This window comes from Diuraphis noxia, unplaced genomic scaffold, assembly GCF_037042655.1.
Source record: "Diuraphis noxia isolate RWA-SAM2 unplaced genomic scaffold, SU_Dnox_SAM2 contig0001, whole genome shotgun sequence".
Classification (NCBI taxonomy): Eukaryota; Metazoa; Arthropoda; class Insecta; order Hemiptera; family Aphididae; genus Diuraphis; species Diuraphis noxia.
In genome coordinates, this window is record NW_028301711.1 from 61878517 (window position 1) to 61902269 (window position 23753).

Genomic DNA, 23753 nt, shown 5'->3' on the forward strand with positions numbered 1-23753 from the left:
TAGATAGAGCAGAAGTTACCAGCACAATAAGACTATGTTGGCATACTCAACCAAACAAGAGATTTATCCATGTTTTTGCGAAATTAATGTTTTTTTCCATCTTACGGATGGTTGTTATCGAAGAAAAGTGCGACCTCAACCATTGGTATACTTATAATTTGTATTTTATTTGAATACCTACTCATGTTAACTCATTATGTTTTATCAGGATCAGGAATGAATGGTACCTAATGAATGTGCTGAAAGCCACTATAGCCCCTGTTAGCCACACTAAACTCTTAATATGATATAGATATTTATAATTATATTGACATGGATATTAATATAATATAATTAATATACATAAATATAGTTAAAGAAGTCGTTATATAAAATGTATATACAGCAATCAGAGCATATTTTAAGTACCTAATTTTCACTGGGTGCCACTTCAATAAAGTTATCTACCAGAGGAACATAGAAAGAAAATCAACTCTCCTATCTCAACAATTTTGATATAGGTTTATTAACTGTACTCTACTGAAAAATACATCTACAAGTTGTATATAGGTTTATTTATTGTGAATTTGAGATATTATTATTATTATATCAAAATAACCGATTTTTCAATAATAAAACTTTGATAAAATAAGTAGAACAGAGTATATATATTTCTATCAGTATCTGTATTTAAAAAAATTCGTGTTAAAATTTAAAATTATATGTTTGAATCTATGGAAAAAAAATTTTGTATAAATTCTTGATTCTGGTATAGCTCTGGGTCAGGTAGTTTCCTTCTTCTCTCTTTAGATTCCAGAAACTTAGCATTTTAATGACAGCTATATTATAATAGTATACACTAGGTCAACAAACAGGATAAGATCATTACTATTTATTAATACTAAAATTCGTCCAATATGGGATTTTATAGCAAATTACGGACCGATTGAAAAATATTTCTCAAAGGGCCGAGACTATCCAATCCGGCCCTGGACGAGTATAAGTATTTGATATTTCAATCACAGAACAATGCTATGAAATATGAATACTTCTAAACAATTGTATAAAAGTAGTATAAAATTTACCTATACAGTGTTTGGTCGCCTCGCCTGTCTTTCATCAGGAGTACAGGACGAAAATTCAAAATAGAAAATTAGAAATGTTGTAATATAGCACCTTATTCCCACCCAACCTTCAATTTACGGTGACGATCGACGACTTCCGATGAAATTGATAGCATCGTTAAAATTACGTGTACTATTTTCGTACTACATCAGTACAACTATATCTATTCGTATAATTTATATTATCAATAGGTATATAATATAAACAATTCCGACAAAATAGTTGTGAGCATGTGACATGTTCTACATTCAATAAAATATTATTATTGTTTATTATATAGTATGGGATAAACTATACAAGAGTCGAAAGCTTAAAATAGTTTTATGTTCTTTAATTCTTTATACATATTATACTATATACATAATAATTGACATTGGTACCTATCGGTCGTTATGAGAATGTATTAGTCAGTGGCAGTGTGGCACGATCACCCACCAGTGGGTAGCATTAAAATATCACTGGGGGGCACTAGTGCCCCGTACTTTGTATGTTAAAATATGCTATGACAGCAATACAATTCTGTTTATCTCTTCTGTGTGTTTTGCGTAAAATCTATTAAAAAAATAAAATCATAAATGAAGGCATGTTATTTAACAACTAAAATTAAATAGGTATCTATTCATATTTATGTCTTATACAAGTCATATATGTAGTATAATAATATCAATTTAAATATAGGTACCCAAAGTAATGTTTTTTTGTTATATGTCTACAAGGTAATTAACACAATTAAATAAAAAATGTTATGACATTGAACATATTTTTTACCTATAATTAATTATTTTAAATAACCAATTTCTAGATTGATAATTTTAATCATCCAAAACTATCTTGTTTTAATTTAATTGCAAAAAAAAAAAAAAAAATGTTATTTAAAAATAAATATTGAACATTAAAGTTAATACAAATGTACCTATTAATTAATTTAGAATTAAATTTCATAACATATTTTTATAAATTTTTTTTCTATTTTTAAGTATTAAAACGAATGAAATAGGTATTTTAATGGATATAAATACATAAATACAGTCTATATCATAAAGATAAATAATTATAAAAAATGCTAAAATAAATTAATTTAATACTTAGATAGTCCGATGTGAGGTAAAAAGTATCTCAAGCAAATTAAATTAATTAAGAAAAATTGTTGCAAAACAGTATGTACAACTTACAAATAAAGCGAATTCACAAAATCTATTTTAAATAGGATTGTTGAAACTTAAAAGTTTAGGTAGCTTATTAACTAATAACTAGTTACTAGTTACTAATAACTAATTAGTTGTTGGACAGGCAATGTGCAAGCGGCTTAGCCTCCATGCAGTGATGTCATTTGAAAAAAAAAGATAGTTTAACTTCACCCATAGGCCATAGGAAATTGATAACTTTTTGGTGACTTATACATATTACCTTAAGTAATTATATTTAATTCACTTCTAACAATCATTCAAAAATATCTCAATTTCGTGTTTATATTGTCAAGGTGGAGCAAAATAATGATCGGCCTATAAGCCTATAAAGTATATAAAAGCCGCTCGTTAGATACCCAACGTTTCTACTTAGCGACTCGTGAGTAAAAATCCTTGAGAGACTTAGAATATATATAACATAAATGGCATACAACGAACACAAAAAACCTTTTTATTGAAGAAATTAATTATTACTATTAATTCTTCATTTAATATTTAGTTAATATTTTTAACTTAATTTAATACTAAATTAGCTTATAAACTAATTCTATTCCATTATCTTTTTTATCTGTAACTCGTCAATAACACTGTCTACAAAAGTTATATGCTTTGCAATATCGTCCATTTTGACCTGCTAAATTTAGCAAAAATAAGATAAATAAGTTTAATTTGATTGTTTTGTTCGCAAGTTAGAGCATTAAAATCACTGGTAACCTGCAGTGAGTGGTTAGTAAAAATGCTATTATTTGGTCTTTTTGAATTGGTAATATTAAACAAATACCTATAAAAATGTCAAACATTATAAATATTTGATAGATAAACATATAATAGTTAAATAAATAATGAATAAACGCAACTAAAACGTCTAAAACTAATTAACGACGGCACGATGGGACAGCAATATTACTGTCGTGAACCCAAGTTCAATAACGTCTATAATACCTACGCGATTTATTCTCCCCGGCCCACTCCGTCCAACCAGTCTTGCCTATTACATGTTACGATTGAAATTGTCGGGCTTCAGTTTCACTGAACCATCGGCCGTCGTAGAAATTACTATAATAATATTTCCATTGAAATAACTTATTAATAGGTTTTTAATTTTGTTACCTTCAATTTATAATAACAAACAATGAAAACGATATATTTTTTAGTTCAAATAAAAATATTTCTATACATGATTATTTTAAATTAATCATTGTTTACAAGTAGCAGGTTTTTTTAAGGGGAGGCGCAATCTCAATGTCTCCCCTGACAATCCACCTTCAGCCGCCCAACTACCATTATCATAATTAGGTACATTGAAAGCGTATGGAGACCAATTTTTATGCAATTTTGTGAAGATCTAAATATCTTAAATCTTGATACCTACTAGGTATTATGACGTGCTTACAGTATACTCTTTATTTCGACGTAATCTATAATATATAATAGCACTCGTCTAATCGTAGACTACTGATAAATAATTTTCGATTCATAATAATTTGTATAATGTATCATGACCTGTAATAAGCTAGGACGGTTAATGTTGACCTAGCAACCAACTCATTTTGATCAGAAAGGGTGTTCAAAGCTAGACGTTTTTTAATATACGGTTGTGCAAATACATACTCCAGCTCTTTCACTCAAAAAAAAAATTTTAATGTGAAAAAAAAATTCCTACAAAATACAGACAAGATAAATATTTTTCAAAATTTAAATTGTACTTCTGGAAGTGTATTTTATTTTATCTCGCTTATTGGTCTAAATCGACTCTCCATCAACAGTCTTAATCCTAAATATGTATTTAAATGTGTCTACTTAACAGTGCTTGGAAGGAAAACGTTCAAAGGAATCCGTTTTTTTGATTTCGTTCCATTTTTAGGAACTCTTTTTCAGGAACATAGTTCCTTTTCACGTTTAGAAACGTATAGGAATTTCGTTCACTTTTTAAAGGAACATGGACGGGTTTTTTCGTTCTTTCTTCGTTAAAATAAAATATGGTTGATTGTTGATTATACAATGGATTTACAATCATATAATATTTTTATTTCTGTGATAGAATAATATATTTTTAACAGAACATAAGAAAAAAATATTAAAAATGCAAAATATTCACGTTTCTGGACTTGTGGTAACATAATAATAATAATAATAATAATATTATATTAAGGTACCTGTACACTGTAGAGATAAATACAGCTAGAGTTAGATCGGTCTAGCTAGACTGCACTAGAAGTATGTTTACACTATGATGAAATGTGTTCTAAATAGAGTAGTCGTAGACAGCACATAGATCAAATCTAGCTAGACCTAAAGCTTGCACTTTTCTGTGAGTATAGACTGCGACAAATGGTAGAAGCACCCGCGGATAATAACTTCTCGGTTAAATACTTTATGAACAGTTTTAATTACGGCCTTTTTAAAGTCAAGATGGACATATTTTGGATCAAGGTACCTTGGTACAGATTATTCTTAGGTATTAAGGATTAATTAATAATCAATTACTTGGATTAATTTTACTCATTTATTAACACAATTATTACAATTATTAGAATAAATATTTAATACAAAATGATTTTGACATCATAGCTATTTTAAATATAACTTATTTAGGTTGGACTATAAAGTTAATTCAGCAACACACTGGTGTTACCTTTAAGTACCCAAATCACATGATTTACTTGTAGATTTACTTAACTGTACAATAATGATAATTAACTATAAAAAGCTAAGTTAAAACAGAACAAAATTTAACTGAAGTTTAAAAGTTTAAAAAAAAATTAATTAAATATTATGTATATTATTTAAAATATATATCTATAAATAAATGCAAATATATTATGTATAATATATTTTTTTGGGCTTTTTTTCCGTGGCCATTTTTTCCGCGATTCAAAAAATCTTATAGCATCTCATGATATTGCTAAATTTCATGATATAATGGATTTCTGTGTCCTAAACCAACTTAATCGGGAAGATGTTCAATTAATAAATGAATACTTATTGTGACACAATGACTCCGTTAGCGTGTGCATTAGACTTTTTACAAAGCGAATCTGGAATGTACATGAGATATTTATTGTCTACATTATGTACTATAGAAACAGTTATATATTGTACAGAAGCTTAAATTAAAAAAAATATACCTATGTTTTTTTTATTTCATCTTAATTAAAGGAACGAGGAAAGGAACTAGTTCCTTTTTAACAAGAGGAACGTGAACGTGAACTAATTCCTTTTTCAAAGGAACTTTCCAAGCACTGCTACTTTATGTATACCTAATAAGTAATAAGTTCTAACAAGGGGGGGTAGTTTTTGAAACCGTTTAAGATTATTCAGTCGATCACAACCGACCGTTTGGCTGCTCCTGAATAACTTAATTATCTATAACTACCTTTAGCCTTTAGGATAAGCTCAAATTCAATAATCAAATACTGTATTGAATGCAAAACTGTGATCCACATATTTTAGGCATCGATTAAATGTTTTAGAAACTTATAAGTCTCATAAGTATCTTAAATACAATACATACTTATAATTAAATCATTAATTATAAATAAATTCACAAATATATGTTAATTGAATGGAATTTAAATATTAGTGTAGGAATATCAAACTTGGATTGATACCATTTATTAGGTTATTATTTATTTTTCTCCGTATTATTTACTTATAATAATAATATTTAATTTCAATTCTATTCTAATGATTTAAAATAAAATTATAGTAATTTACTACGATATATTTAGGTACCTACTCTGAATAATTAACTGATATTATAAATAAAATACTTACCTAAATAATTATTTAATACATTAAAAATAAATGGATGAAAAAAATTCACAATTATTCCTACCACATGTATATCAAAACTAAACGGCCGTGAGTGAAACGAATTTTTTTTATAGAAACTGTCGATTAAATAGCTTGTTCACTGTGACCTTTAGGTTATTTGAAATAGTTATCTGTGGCTCATTGGTCGTGATTCGTTGATCGTAATTCGTATATCGGGAAACAAAATGTATCTAAAAGATGAGTATGCCGTAGAAGTAAAAAATGCTTGTAAAGCTTATCCTCCAGATTTCACAGTGCTTGATAAATTTAATATGAAAGTTCAGAGTGGCAGCATGTAAGTAGATAACATTATTATAATATATTATAATTTTTAGATCTTTTTTTATTAATCTCGAAAAAACATCGATGACAAAGGCCATTAGTTAAAATTTGGTTTTGTGACAATGTAGATTAAATAATTAAAATATTAATCATGGTTACGAAGGAAAAATATACAACATTTTGAAAAATAATTAAATTTATAAATATTATAATAGTAAATTTTAGTTTTTTAACTTTTCACTACATTTTTTTTTTACAAATAATTAAGGAATAAGTGAGGACATATTATAAAATCACTAAATATTTTATATGTTGAATTTATATTTTCTATGATATCGAAAACATATTACCTATTCCAAAAATTATTTTTACTTGTCTCGGGCGTGCCGACTACCGGTTGCCGCGGCCGGTGTGTACTGCCTATTGCTTAAAAAGATTTCCCAATATTATTATTTACTCCAATATATTATTATTCACTCCACAAATTAAAATATATACTATAGTGTACTTTTACAACGGCTATAGTGACAATTCGTATTTAAATACGTAGGTTTGTTTATTGTAACATAATTATTAATAAAATTAATATGGCTCGAAGAAATAAATGTGTGTTGGTCAACTGCTTTATAAGTAAAGTTGAAGAACCTGGCTTAACTTTGTTTCATTTTCATAAAAATAAACCTATTTATGCACAAGAATGGGTTAAAAATCAAATCAGTAATGTATTGGGGAATTAGTCTAAATTAATTAATTTATAATAGGTTATAGTAACTTAATATAACAAGAAGTATTCATTTATAAAATATAATATTAATTATTATAAACAACAAAGGTGGGCAATACTTAGTTAAAAATTTATCTTTTAAAGCTTTTAAACTTATCTAAGTACCTAGTTAGTTAATTAATTTTGAATTACCATTGATTTTATATATTTTATAGGTATAGCTAGATACCATAGTGTGTGAAATACACAATATTTTTTTTACTTGCAAAACTCAATTCAACAAGGTCGCCTTTTCAATATCAGTGTATTAAATAATATTAAATATTTAAAGATAAAAAAAAACCTAAATTGGTTATTAACAAAATTATTAATGACTGTTGCCACAAAAACAAGAAAAGTAAAATTTGATATTTGATTTTACAAAAATATATCTAAATAATAATTATTTATAGGACTGTGAATTCAATGCACTAAACACTAACTAAACCAACTAAACAATCTTAAAAAATGCGTTTAAAATACCAAAAATGTAAGTATAAAATGCACTTTTAAAATGGTTTTTAATTTAAATTTTATATTTATATGAGTATATTAAATGCATAAAAATGTATTTATTTATTTAAAAAAATTATAAAAAAGTTGATTTAAATTGAATGTTGATTTTGAAGTTGAATGATTCTTTAATAGGCTATTTGCTTGAAACATTTTTTTTAAATTTGTTTTTGTTATTATTTTAATGGAATTTAATTACGAACACCGTGCACTCCATGGACTCTTCATTGTAAAATTTAGGTAGGTACATATGATTATAAATATGCGTGATGTAAGTTATGTTGTAAAAAATTCTTTTTACCTATGTAATTTATTTAAGAGGACTATATTGGTATGTTTTCCCTGTCTGTTTTGCCTGTAAGTACCTATAATGATATTATCAATTAACATATCAACAAATTCCAAACTTACGTGATTACGACTCTAATTATTTGTATTAGCAATGGACTATTACACATTTTATAATGAAGAATATTTTCTATACATTGGCATTGACTGACAGGACAATTTTTGATTTTTCGAATCAATTTCTCTTATTCCAACCTTAAGTAATAACTTCATAAAAAACAGTTACTAGCACAGAACAAGAAAAAAACTGAACATGAGAATCGTAATCTTGAAAATACGCAATCACATTGTTGTTATTTAACGCATAAGGCGTTTATTTTAAGCAAAATATTTAATGCCCAGTAAATAAGTATTTGAATACTAATAGCCAAAAGGTAGGTACCAAAATAATCTAGTTACAATATTTTGTGTAAGTGTAACTAACTGTTAAACGTAAATATTTTGGTATGTTATGCGTTAGTATGACGAAGGCGACACATATATTATGCGGGTACGACGTCCTCAAGTAATTTTTTATTCGATCCGATCACATCATTAAATTCCGGTTCATTACAAAAAAAAAATAATAAACATTTTTAAATAACCTTATTGCAGGAGTCTCGTTTGAATGCCATTCTTAACCTTGTAACCGATATTAACTGACAATGAAGTTTGCTTCGAGCCTGCACAGTTTGATTTTAGATTCTGAGCGAAGCGGTTTTACAATGATGTGTATTTCTTTTTTATTCTGTAAACACTTTTTATCTCTCTAAACTTACTCAAAAGTATCAAGTGTATCATATTTTATGAAAGGTGATGTTCTTGAGCTGGTACTTTAGAGAGGTCATTTTTTGATTTTCGAAACGGAACTCGAAATAAAAGCAGTTAAATGTGAAAAAACGTACGATTTTATAATATTAAATAATTACGGACGACGTTTTTTTTTTTTTTTTAAATTATAGTTATATAATTAATATAGTATAACATATTATCCTAGACTGATAAACCGTCTCCTCTCAGAATCATTTTTCGTATACAATAATATTACATCAGTCCCTAAAATTGTGTGTAGTACGACACATTTTGTGTAGTACGAAAAATTAATTGTGCAGTACGAAATTTAAAAGTGTGTTATTCACATTAAACTTTTATAATAATATATTCTATACAATTTTAAAATAACAATATTAATACAGGATATCAGAAAGTTCTTCGACGAAAAATAAAAAAAAAACTATAATTTACATACCTAATATAGGTAATTTAAATTTATTTTTATTTATTTCTGATATTATGTATTATTATTTTCATGCATTTTGTACACTTAAAATGATGTTTTATATAAAAAAAAATTTTTTTCAACAAAAATTCTATTTCACAATTTGTTTAAGAACCTTTAAATTTGTTAAATAGAAGTTCTACTTTATTTAAATAAAATTATTTATTGTAAATACATATTAATATTAATTGATAGGTTGATAAGTACTATGTATAATTTAGATTTGACTGATTTGGGACTATGTATGTATTGTGTAGTACGAAAATTTGGATATTTTAGGGACTGTATTACATCATTGAATTAAAATTTAATAGCATCCATTACAGCAGTCCACTTGTAACCTACTGTACTGCAGAGCGACATCCACTTATTTACCCACTATTTTTAACTTGTTTGTACCATATAAAACATCCAGTCTTAAACTTAGAAGTGCTAAAATGTTTTACTCCAAAGTGGTTTGTGGGGGCTATACCCCCCACACCGCTTTATACGATTATACTTACTTAACATCAATTATTTAATTTTAAATAAAATTATAAATTACAACATTAAAAAAAATCTAAGTAATAAATGAAATTAATTAATTTTCAATTAAAAAAAATCTTTTTTGGTCCAATATATAATCTGTTAACTACTTTCCTTTAAACTATTAAATAAATTAACTATATTTTTTTACTTATTAATAGACTATATATTTATCTAAAAAAATTATAAATTGAAAATTAACTATATTAAATCTAATCTTCTTAATTACCTATATCTTCAATCCATTTGTTAGTTCTCTTTCTATATACAAAGAAGAAAGATTAGTGAATCTACTCTGCACCATACTGGTGCGTAACCAGTTCTTAGAATACGGCGCATTGAAGAAAAAGACCTTTCACAATATGTTGTTGATGAAATTAGTATGGTTATGCAACTTGCATTAATTTGTAAAGGTTCGAATATACTTCTGGATTACATGCGCACACGACATCTTTCAGCACATAATAATTACTGAGACAATTCTTTAATACCATCATCGCTGCTTTTAAACTTTTATATGAAGTTCCTAAAAGACCAGGAAATATAAAAGTATGCATAAAAACCATAATATTTAATAAAAAAAGGTATTATATTGTGATTAAACATTACTTACCTAGCTAAATTTATTTATACAGGGCGTACCAAAATGATTCATCCGATTTCAAAAAATCATATTTATTGTAAAATTTGATTAATCATGTTAGAATTAATTTTACATTTTAATGGATTATTTTAAGTTTTAGGTACAATGCTTATACATTTTCAATGTGACCCCCCTTACTTGCACGACACACATCTAAGCGATATTCAAATTCCTCATAAACCTGTTGAAGCATGTCGACAGTAACCAAGTTGATGGCGTCTGTAATGCGACTTTTCAATTCGTCAAGATCTTTTGGGAGGGGAGGAACATAAACAATGCTTTTTATGTAACCCCAGAGAAAAAAATCACAGATTGTAAGATCCGGCGAACGTGGACAAAATTTAGCGTCATTAGCACTACAGTGACCGATCCATTGCTGTGGGTAGCTGGTGCTTCGTTTCCAAGTACACTAACCATTACGGTGCCAAATTTATCAACTAGATAACTTAAAATAAACTTAGTTATCTAATCTTTCCATTAATACATTGGTCATTAACCTGCGATTAACCGTTGCCGAACTATATCAGTTCGTAATCGGATGAATCATTTTGAAACACCCTGTATAACAATACGGGACGTAACCAATTTAATACAGTATTAATAAATATAATAAATATTATTTGTACAAGATATTTAAAGTAAACTTGATAGGTCTTGATTGGCTATGTCTATCATTAAGTATAAATGTATAATGGTTGATTTTGTGCTTATTTGGTGTTTTAAGTTGGCAAAGAAAATGGAATGTAAATTTTGTAATTGATTTGAGATGATAGTTCAGGAGAATCTATAAGACCATCAATAATTGCCTTAGGAATGTTATATATTAGCTTTAACTGATTTAAGTTAATCATGAGCCTGGTTGATCAATTTTTATCGTATAGGTATGACACAAAGTTTAGGAACTAAGGAAACAAGGAACTTTAACTACGTTGAGTACACTCAAAACATCCAATAATAAAAACCGTACAGTGAATCAATCTAAAATCAGATAACGATGATTTTTATCATTAACTACTTAAGAGTTTTTAAAATAAAAAGCACAATTTCTTGTTGTGGAATGAATGACTCATGCAGTCTAACAGTTATGCGCAGAGTCTACATTTTGTCAGAATTGTATTTTTAATCTGCCTCAAATGACATTAGTTACACTTTAATTTGAAATAAATCATAACTATGAAATTTAATGAAATAAGACTATAATAATAGCGTTTATAAAAATGTATTTTAGTTATTAGTAAATTAATATTTATTATTCTAAGGTAGAGTTGTATATACTCTGGAAACGTATACTTTCATTTTTCGTGCATGGGAAGTGGACGAATTAATTACTCATAACTAGCTAGTGCTAACAATTATATGCCCTAAAAATCTATAAAATACGTATGTATGCAGTTATGCCTTAAATATTATCAAAATATGCTTTTAAAAATATGTTACTGTAAAAAAATGACTAAATGATTTATTTTTTTAATGTATTATACAATTATTTATACTATAATACAATTATTGCCAATAAATAATGATTTACAAAAATGTGTGGTAAGTATTAAAAAATATTTAAAAATTAAAAATTAAAATTAAAGTAATAATTAATAAATAATAAGTCAAATAAAAACATTAATTAGATGATAAACATTTTAATTTTAATCCGATGTTATTACACTGAACAATTAAGGGGGCTGAAACATACCATGTTTTAAGGAGTAGTATTTAGGCTTTCATATTATATGAACATTTTGGCTGTGTCTATGTGTGAGAAGTAAACAAACATTAGTGTGTGTAATCCATTATCGCATTTTCGCGACAAAATTTGAATTCTCAGATTTACGATGATAATCAAAATCACACATCCGTGATAAAAATAAACCATGCCGCACAAGAATTCATCGAAAAAAGGTGTATTATTTTTTTTCTATACAACTTCTATAAACAAATAAATTTTCATTCGTAATAGAGTAGCATGGGGTAAAAGTGCGCGTTTTCTATTTATTTGGTTTTTATAATGTGATAAACATTTTAATATGCTCTCAAGTGATATTTTTTCAAAAGGTAAACTTATAAGGAATTTAAATTTATAGATTAAACTTTATTTTAATATACCTTTAAATAATTATTTGCAAAAAATGAAAAAAATAAAAATTGGGAATCTTACCCCATGCGTGGGGTAAAATTCCGTATAGGTAGGGGTAAAAGTCCTTATGGGAAATTAATATAGACTTAGTTGTGTAGAATAACTCTTTATTAGAAATTATTAATCAAAATATATTTTATATTTAACAATATTAAATATTATAATCTTTAAAATACATAAGGAACTTGGTTACCTTGTTTACAGTCCAATATTATTATTAACTTTTATAACTAAATTGCATAATACAATTAATATAAAAAAAATAAAAAAAACATATAATCGTGACTAGTTTGACAATTTGTTTCATTTAACTCATATTAAACATTTGAACAATATCTTTCCCTGAATGGAAAAATAAATTATTTAACACTTAAAATATTAATTAATGATTATAAACATAAAAATAAAACAATATATGCTTAAATTGCATAGTTTAAAATATAAAATAAATAATGCGAACTTTTACCCCAATTTAATTTTGTACTCTTACCCCAAACGAACATTTTTAACTAATTCATAATTATCTTTTTATCTGTGTAACAATACTATTATACGACACTTGTAATATAAAGTTTACAACATATTACAACATTTAATTAACAGTATCATACCTATTACAAGCGGTATTAGGTTACAAATAAACTTTAGAAAAAACTAGAATATTACATCAGATGATTGAGTAATTTAACTTACCTCATAATTAACAAAATAGTGTTCCAACCATGTGCAAACGCACGGACGATCGTGGAGAAATGATAAAATAATCATTGATAATATACAGTTTGACCATATATTGAAAATTAAATTGATAATAGCGAAATTGGACTCTTACCTCATGTGCACTCTTACCCCAGGCTACTCTAATAATATAGTCGCGTCATACCCGTATCATAGAAAACTTAATTTACATAATATAAAAATTAGTAACTATTGATAACTATATTAATTTGCTGTATTTATTATTATTTTTGATCACAAATCATTTAACAAACAACAATAATAATAATAAAAAAAAACTGAATACTCGTAATTCGTATAAGGTATAATGATAATTTATTTTTTATATATTTATAATATTTAATTAATTCCTTCAGCAAGTACCTATTTGAGGCAACATGTTCTAAATTTTTCCACGGATTACTTTCATCGTCGAAAGACGATGAAGGTAATGTTCAATTATTGCTTACTTACACCACTTACTTCTCGATCATTAATCGGAGTTTCAAATTCATGGGAAATCGAAACTGACGACGAAGAACCATTTAGGTGTTCATTATTTTAAATAAAAAAAATGTATTGAATGTATTTAAAATATATATAAGTATAAAATTTAAAAATAAATGTATAGGTATATATTATACTAATAATTAGCTATATGCCTATATGTATAAATATTAAATTTACATATTATTCATAACTAATAAAAGTAAAATAAAATTATAATTTATAATCTCATATACTATTTATATTTACAGTTAGTTCGTAAAAAATTCAATATATTCTAAATACCTCTTCATTTTTTTCATGATTTTTGCGTTTTTTACGTTTTAAGTTAGCCAAATTAGGTTTTTTCCATGGTGCACATAGCTTGAGACGTGCTTTGATACCAAAACGCCAATTTTCAATAAAAAAAACTGCGTCATTGGAGTTCAATTTCTGTATTACATTTCGAATAGCTTATATATATTCACAACAATACATTGAAGCAGAAATCCATGTACCCCATCTTGTTTATAGGCGTTGGAGTCAATGGTATACCTGTAGCCTCAAAATATTTCTTTGTGTTTAAGACAAGTTCGTCAAACAATTAGCTTCCTTGACCATATAAGGAGTGGCATCGTTCAAAAACAAAAGTACATCAGGATGTAAAAATAGCTTTATCAAAAATTTGATATATTGTAGAGTGGTTGGTTTTTTCAAGAATGCCGGGAAAATAAAAAATATGTTACCTGGTTGGTTCATCGGCATTTAAAATACCAATAATTACGTTTGCAATATATCGAGATTGAAGGTCAGTAGTTTCGTCGATCGAAATCCAGATTTTCTTATCAAGAACTTATTTTCTTATGGCGTCCATTGTATCATCATAGCACTCATTGACCTAGATACTTCTTAATAAAGATAAGTACTGATGGAATATTGTTATGTGTATATTTTTCTAAAAACAAAATAATTTTATAAAGTTAGGTACTTACAAAGGTATTTTGTAATTTATTTAATCGTATATTGGCTGCTAACAAAGTGTTGCGTAAATTTTTATTGAAAGAATTGATTTTTGATGTAGTAATTGTAGTAAGTAAAAGTTGTTGAGTCTTTTGTTGTTGATCGCTGAGTCGTTGAATACTATAGACGTTTTAAGGTGTGGTAAATCTGTAAATTGTATTTCACATGTTACCTTTGCACGTTGTAGGTATCTGACGGAATGGAAAAATAACTGTCACACGTTTTTATTATAGTTAACACTTTATTATAGCTTAAATAACAAATAATAATTCCAGCGGGGGGAGAGTGGCGATAGGCAATGTAGGTATCTGACGGAATGGAAAAATAACTGTCACACGTTTTTATTATAGTTAACACTCTTTATTATAGCTTAATTAACAAATAATAATATTGTTAACGTCCGGCGACCGTTGTTCTAAGCCAACTGTCCGTGCCGGCCGGACCGGTCGTCGCACGACCCAGTCCCGTCGCGTTATCGCGGACGAGAATAAAGCAGCCGCGGCCGTTGCGATAACGTCCGCGACAACGTTTTACAAAACAATATATTCCCATCCTAAGAAAATATATTTTATCAAAATTCAGAAATGTAACTATTGATACAATGTTACGACTAGTGTTAAAAGTTTTTGTTTTCAGAGTTTTTTAAAACGATCGATTTAATAACGCACTGAACGAGTATAAAGAGCGACTGACGACTGTGATAGGTGCGATAAAATAAAATAAAATATTTATCTCTAGGCGATATTTTTACCGATCTACGAACATATAATTATTGTTGACCCTAATTATTAGCTATTGAGGTTAGATCACCTCTTTTTATTAATGAGTTGAAATATCCATAGCATAAGGTTTATGAGTGAAACAAATTAATATTTTGTAATTCCCAGGTTTTTAAGATCTTAAATATGCTTCAAAAATACACTAAATGCTAAAATATGCCCTAAACGCGCAAAAAAATACCATACTATGTAAAAATATGCAATATAAAATTTCGCATACAGCATCGTTAGGTTATAAGACAAATTTTGGTATAAACTAGCTATTTTTTTGATCAACCCATAAAAAATATGCAAATGCATACAAGTGTTGGCCCTACTCATAACTAATAGGTATATCAATATAAATTGTTAATTCATGTAAAAAATTAAAAGTATTATGAATTAATTTAATAGTTGTATACAGCAGGAAGGTACCATCAGGAATTTTTTTTTCTATAAACTCGTATAGGAGGTTCATATGCAACTTGTACCATGATTTGTACGATTTAATTTTCGTTTCTTTTACCTCCATAATAATCTTTAATTTATTGAAGATCTATAAATAATTTTTATTCATTATTACCATTCTGTATCAGAACAATATGAAATTATACACATTTAACGAATATCTTTCTAGTGGTAACTCCAGTGATATGTGAAGCCAAGTTCATTTTAATGTTTTAATATCGTTTCTGAAATCGATTAGTGCAGATAAAAAAATAGAACAACTATTAACTACATAATCAATATTTTTTAAATTATTTATTTTAGATAAAATATTAGAACGTGAAAAATACACCGCGTATATCCAACACCATTTTTAGTCTTAAAATATAAAATATCAGATTTTATCTAAATATAATCAGTATAAAACTAACCATTTATGTATGTTATTTAAAAACAAATCATCTTTGCTCATCGTATGGAATTAGGCATAATGTACCTATTCAGAGTATTAAATGTTGTATATTAAAATATAGTTCAACAGAAGAATAGAAGATGAGTAAATCGTTTTTACGTTAAATGTACATGCAGTAATGTACATTCACCAAGTATGACGTATGTTCACGACTTTTATCCTTAGTATTTACATTTTTATAATTGAAAATAACAGTTAATACTCGTTCACAATTTTAAAGTCAGTACATTAACAAATTATCTTTTATATAATTTACAGAAAAAAGGGGGACTCTGATTTGAAAGACAAATTTCGTATTGCCACATAACACTTTTATAGTTATAACGGTACAAAAATCTCAATGATTTTAAAATTTGGTCTTAAAGTAGGTATATTAAAAAAAATCTGAAAATAAGAATTTTAATTAAAAGGATGTCAGCGCACTATTTGTTTTCTCTTTCTGGCTCACTCATAACATAGGCAAAACGCATTTACGCAGAATCGATTTTCCTTGTCTTGAAGTAATTTTAGAGTAAAACCTCCTATTACGAAAAATATAGAGAATAATATTTTTGAGGGAATGATATATCGATTTGTCTAAATATTGTCTCTAAATAATCTTAACATCATTTAAATGTACAGAAGTGTTTTGTTTATTTTGAGAGTTGAATACAAAGTCAAATATCAACATAATATAAAATCGATATATCATTCCCTCAAAAATATTATTCTCTATCTTTTTTATAATGAGGGGTTTTACTTTAAAATTACTTAAAGACAAAGAAAAAATGATTCTACGTAAATGCATTTTGTCTATGTTACGCGTGGATCAGAGAGAGAAAACAAATAGTGCGCTGACATCCTATTAATTAATTATTAAAAAGCTGGAAAGTAGATTACACTGTGGCCTGTGGGTTATAACAAGTGGGTTACTGTAATGGATGGAATTAAATTTAAATCCAACGATATTATATCATTTTATACGGAAAACGATTCTGAGCGGAGACGGTTTATCTATCTAGAACATATTATAGATTATTATTACTGATTATTAATACTTATTAAAATGTTTGACTTTCCGGTGGAGACTTTTTTTTTGTTGATAAAGTAGACAATCTTGTATTAAACTTTCAAATCTCAGATTTAAAAAGAAAATTTTTTATAAATTTCTAGCTTAAAATAATTTGCGAATTTTTGTGATTTTTACATATTTTGTCAAAATTCAAACTTTGAATGCTTATAAAAAAAAATGTGACTATGAATTTATTTTATTTTTCAACTGCTATTGTAACAATATGTTAAGAGCATTATATTAATTTTTTATAAGAGATTAGATAGTAGGTATATTGGAAAAATTAAAAATGTATTTGTCAGATAAGTTTGGACGAATAATAAAAATTTTGAAAAATTATTGGTATAAAAATAATAATAATCTCACTACATATTTTAGATTCTGAAAGAGGTGATGAATGTATTGATTTTACAATGATGTGTGTTTTTTTTTGTGTGTGTCTGTGTACAGCATAACTAGTTGAAATAATGCTTACATTTCAAACTTTAGGGGTGGTTTCTGATGTAAAAATGAATATCCTTGGTGCATTATAGAGGTCAAAAGTAAATAGTTTCCAACAGTTTTCAAAAACATCGAGAAAAACAAAAAAAAAATGACAGAAAAATGGGAATTTTTATACCCACCTGTCACCAACAAATAATACAATACAGGTAATGAGTGTGAACGGTTCTAAGTTTCATCGAATATGGATTATACTAGACTTAGCTGTACTTACCTAGTTAAACATTATCGTTCTATAGTCTTAGTTTAATCTACACATCGATCTAATTATATATTATCTAATAATCTAACAGCAGTACATTGGCGTTCTTTTTTTGAAAATAATCTATGCTAGCACAAATATGATGATAAATTTATAGGTGAGACATGATTAATATGAGGAAGGAGGCCATCCATTGATAGAACCAAGCGTGAATTATTTTATTGGTGGTTTATTTGAGTAGGTCTCTACACCATTTTCGTTTGAACCGACATATAGGGTTTCCAGGAAGATTTTTGCATGAGTGTGATGAGTTTTGGGTTTGGATGTGTTGATGTATTGGCGTTCGATGATCTGTTTTTAAAGTACCAAATATTAAATAACTAATTATTTTGATATTGGAGTGTCAATGTGCAAATAACATGTATTTAGTAATAAATAATTTCTAAATAAATACAATAATAATGTTCTATAATTAAATAAAACGTTTATGCAGTATAGTTATAGTATAGTTATGTCAGTTGATATCTGTATAATATCTAATAAGTATCATGATTGACCATTGACGATACGGCCTTCAGGCTACAACTGGATTTAATAAATCGATAAATCGGAGTTTCACACATGCCCAACGGCGTAATTATGGGAGAAGATATGAGGATATATCCCCCCCAGAAACTTTTATTTTTAAAAAACAACCATAATTTTATTAAATTTCCGTAAGCACTTGGCATTAAAAGATTTTAAGATTTTAAAATAAGAAATATAAGAATTCGTATAAACTTACATCCCACCCCAGAACCAATTCCAAATTATGCCACTGCACATGCCACTGTGATGCGAGTTATATAATATATTTTCTTAGCTGTTTAAAAAAAATTGTGTTGTATGAATATAACCTGAGGTGATTAGATTTAAGGATGGTCCCTCTTCTTTAAAAAAAATATTTATATATTCTAATCAATAAGATATTTAAATATTCGGGTACACACATTATAGTTTTTACATTTTTGTACCACTCTTCTTATTATTTCCCTATTCAATCACATGCCAGTAATTTTATGGTTTTAGCTTTCTGCTTATTAGATACAGTATAATAATATTATAATAATGCACGTGACCTACAAATTACGAGACAAATCGTGCACTGGCAGATATGATGTTACAGTGACAAATGTATAAAATCGATATATTAGTATTCATACCTCACATGTCTACTTATAATAGTATATATTATGTATATAAAATATGCATGACAGGATATGTATGGTATTTAATATTTAATATAATATTTTATTCGCTAGGTTTTTGCTGTCTATAATAATGTACAGATACAATGATAAATAATGTACAGGCGGTACCTACATCTATTATATAATATTATGGGAAAGAAACGAGTTTGTATAAGTCCACACAGATAATAACACTTTTATAATATTATTTCGTGTATTTAATTATTAAAAGGTTTAGTATTAAAAAAAACGAGGTAGTGCCGAAGAAGCCTGGTGTTTTTAGTGTGAACAAGTGGGCAATAGAACATTTTAGGAGCCTACTTATAAAGTATAATCTATTTAAAAGCAATAGCATAATCAGTAATTTTACGTCATGAGTGGAGGAGAAAGAAGGGAAGATTTGGATAATTTTCTCGACAAAGTGCTCCTTAATTTGATTTACGCCTATTTTTTTTTTTAAATATAGATAAATAAAACGTTAACATAAATTAAAACATATGTACATAATTAATTTAAACAATAATAATTAATTTTATTTATTGCAACATCGTTTTAACTTTTAAATATGAAAAAATCCCCCAAAAAGTATGAGACCATTAAAGTAGAAAATATAAATTTATCTACACCTAACCTGTGTACACTATATTGTTCACAGTAAAATTCCGTATTCATCCATATATTATCAAATGAGATATTTTATCGTAAAATATCATAATTTTGTTCTTGTGTGTATTTATTTAAAATTTTCTTAAAATCCCTTAAAGTCTCAAATTATGTTAATTTTGACATTATGTTTTGTTGTAAAAATTGAAGATAAAATATAAATATTAAGGGAAAAATCATTTAAATTAGTTTTTAATAAATTTAATAACGATTCTAAGACATAGGCAGGTAGGTATGCACTTGAAATCATACATACAAAATGTCAGGCTTGTCGTTATATTACTACTATTATATGATATTATAATATACAATTTTAATAATGTTACTATTAAAAGTATTTACCTTTTTTCTATAAATATAATCACATGGGTACTGGACTTATCTACACTTCAGATATATCAATAGACTTGTCAATCGTGAATGTCGAATTCTTTAACGATCAAGTTTATGGCAGTGTGATATACAGTAAACGTTACTTATAATAGGCTCACGGTCACGGATATAAGGTTCAGTCGTTTATTAGACTAACTACTTCAGTTAAAAGACTTAAACTTCGCAATAAAAATCGTAAAAAATAAACTTTTCTGTTAGTTATTACCTACTGATTGTTAATCATACCGTATGACATTTATTATATAAGTATGTGCAACACATTTTATCGCATATCAAATTGATCGCAATTATTATTTATTGCATTTATTCAATAATAAGTAAAAGTAATCAAATAAAGTTGATAAGCATTTTATTAAAATTTTCGTTAGATTTTTTCACTTCATCTATGAGATCAAATCTATAAAAGCCACTTTGTGCTGGTTTTCATGTGGTCTTACAAGTGGCATCTAATGTAAATGATCTTAGAAAAAATGTGCCAAATTATATTACATATTGTTCATTGTTGTAAACTAGTTGTAGGCCAAACCTAGCCAACTATTATTTTAGGCAAGTACACTTAATATTAAACAGCGAAGCTTTTTTCACCTCTCATCAAACTCTACTCAACTTAACCTACTTATAATCTGACACAAGGCGTGCGTGGGAATTTTTCATGTGATGTGCAGAATAATTTTAGAAGGAAATAGGTAAAGACTAACTCTTTTTAGATTCTGAACGAAGTGATGAATGTATTGATTTTACAATGATGTGTGTTTTTTTTTTGTGTGTGTGTTTGTGTACAGCATAAGTAGTCGAAATAATGATTACATTTCAAACTTTGGAGGTGGTTTCTGATGTAAATCCTTGGTGCATTATAGAGGTCAAAAGTAAATAGTTTCCAACAGTTTTCAAAAAAATCGAGAAAAACAAAAAAAAAAATGACAGAAAAACGGGAATTTTAACGCAAAACCAGTTTTCGACCAAATCGATTTATTTATATGGTTGTAACTTTTTGACTTTCTTTGAGTTATTTATATAGACAACTGAAATTTTCGATTTTTTGAGAATTTTTTTTTGAAGTGTCAGTAAAAAAATGTTGGATGACCAAAAAAACTTGAAAATTTAATATAATGTTCCTTATGAGTTGTTCTTAGTGTAGCTAAAAAAAAATTAAAATCGTTAGTCACAATTATTTTTTATAAACGTTTATAGTTCAAATTTTTACGAAATCTGTCGAAAACGCGAAAATTTGCAAGTAATTTTGAAGTTGAAAAATCATAAATTTGTTTGTGTTTATAACTTGTTTATAACTAAGGATTAAAAATACAACACTAAGTTATCCGTAAGTTTTCCTTCAAGTAGCTATAGAGAAAACTCGAAGCATCATTATAGGAAAAATTTTAAGTGCGTTTGAATTTTAAATTTTTACGAAATAGCGGTAACGACAACGATTTATCCTCAAACCATTTTAAATAATTTTTATTATTCAAAAAGCATAAGTCGTAGTTGTAGATACTTGAAAATTTTATCAGTTATTTAGATTGGTTATTTTTCTTTAGATGATTTAATTTTCAAAGTATTCTGACTTTTTTGAGATATTTATAGATAACTGATATTTTCAATTTTTCAGAAAATTGATTAATATTTTAAGAAAAAAAAACCTTCTGATTAGATTGTGCCAATACGGTTTTGATTTTTTTAGATAAATTTAAAACGTTAAGAAATATTATATTAAATTTTAAAGTGTTTAGACCAAAAAAACTTTAAAAGTTCAAAATTAAAAAAAAAATCTATAATTACGTACGCTACATGCATATTAGGTACACGAGTTTATTGTGCGAAGTGCACGGGTGTGTATTATCTGCAGCGTCGTATAACAATATTTTAAATATTATCACTTGTTTAGTTGTATTCAACTAATGCGCTTGCGGATACAAGACAGACGCCTCGCTATTTTATTCCTGTTCGTCCGCAATCGTGTACACCCATAGCTGAAATAATTGCACGTAGTTAAATACGTATTGTTGTGAAATAAGAATATTGCTGATTTAAGTTTTCGTCATCATCCAAAAGTGAACATGCAATGCAATTTTGAATTTAATTATCAAGGTGAGATGGTTCAAGGAGATGTGCTCGCATAATATAATACGAGTATAAACCACAATATAACTATTTTTTAATAATATTACGTAAACAATATTAATTATTATTATATTATTTTGAACGATTCCAATTTGTAAATCCTGATAAAATATTGATGGATACCACAGCAAACGCGTTGTCACTTTCTGAAGTTCTTACTTTCTTAGCGTGGCGATTATCAAGCCAACTCTCTCTCGTTATAGCCAAACTATTTTTATCGTAACAACATTCATTTTAATAAAAAGAAAAAAATAATACTTTAATCCACTGGTGTTACCTATGCTAATTTATGTATTAAATTGGTACCTGAGGCCTACTATTATTGCGAGCAAAAATATGTTTATATTTAAGTTTATCGTGATATTATTATGCAGTCTACGGTTGGAATTGTATGTCTTATAAAATGTTAAAAACAAAAGATATTAAAATATGTTTAACATTTTTTTTTATACATATAATATACCGGGTGATTCTTTTATCATTGAACACTCCTTATTTCAAAAAGTATCAATGTTTTTGAAAATATTTTTTTACAGAGTTTCATGTTGTTAAAAAAACAACATTTTTATTAAAAAATTATGTTTTTTAATATTTTTTATCCTTATAATTTTTTAAGTTTTTTACTTTTTTGAATGACAACATAGAGTTTTAATATCATATTCCAAAGCAGAATATTTTTCTAATTATTTTGATACGTAAAAATCGAATTTTGGACGAATAGTTTATGAGTTATAAGTATTTAAAGTTTAGACAAGTGGAGTAGTGGACAAACATTTTGCGGGGTAACCCCGTACCATTCCACTCCGCCAATCTAAACTTTAAAAACTTATAACTCATAAACTACTCGTCCAAAATTCGATTTTTACGTATCAAAATAATTAGAAAAATATTCTGCTTTGGAATATGATATTAAAACTCTATGTTGTCATTCAAAAAAGTAAAAACTTAAAAAATGATAAGTATAAAAAATATTTAAAAATATAATTTTTTAATAAAAACGTTGGTTTTTTAACAACTTGAAACTATGTAAAAAAATATTTTGAAAAAAGTAAATACTTTTTTAAATAATGAGTGTTCAATGATAAAAGAATCACCCTGTATATAACACCTAACTATGAACCTC

The 23753-nt window shown here is 26.9% G+C and overlaps 1 protein-coding gene across 1 annotated transcript in view; it reads left to right on the forward strand.

The window, feature by feature from the left end:
• The first annotated feature begins 6225 nt into the window (after positions 1–6225).
• Positions 6226–23753, forward strand: part of LOC107170059 (ABC transporter G family member 20-like) — a 68088-nt gene continuing 50560 nt past the window's right edge. The window contains exon 1 of the mRNA XM_089216221.1: positions 6226–6402. Coding sequence (XP_089072347.1) covers positions 6293–6402 — 110 coding nt within the window. The 5' untranslated portion in view covers positions 6226–6292. The remainder of the gene's footprint in view (positions 6403–23753) is intronic.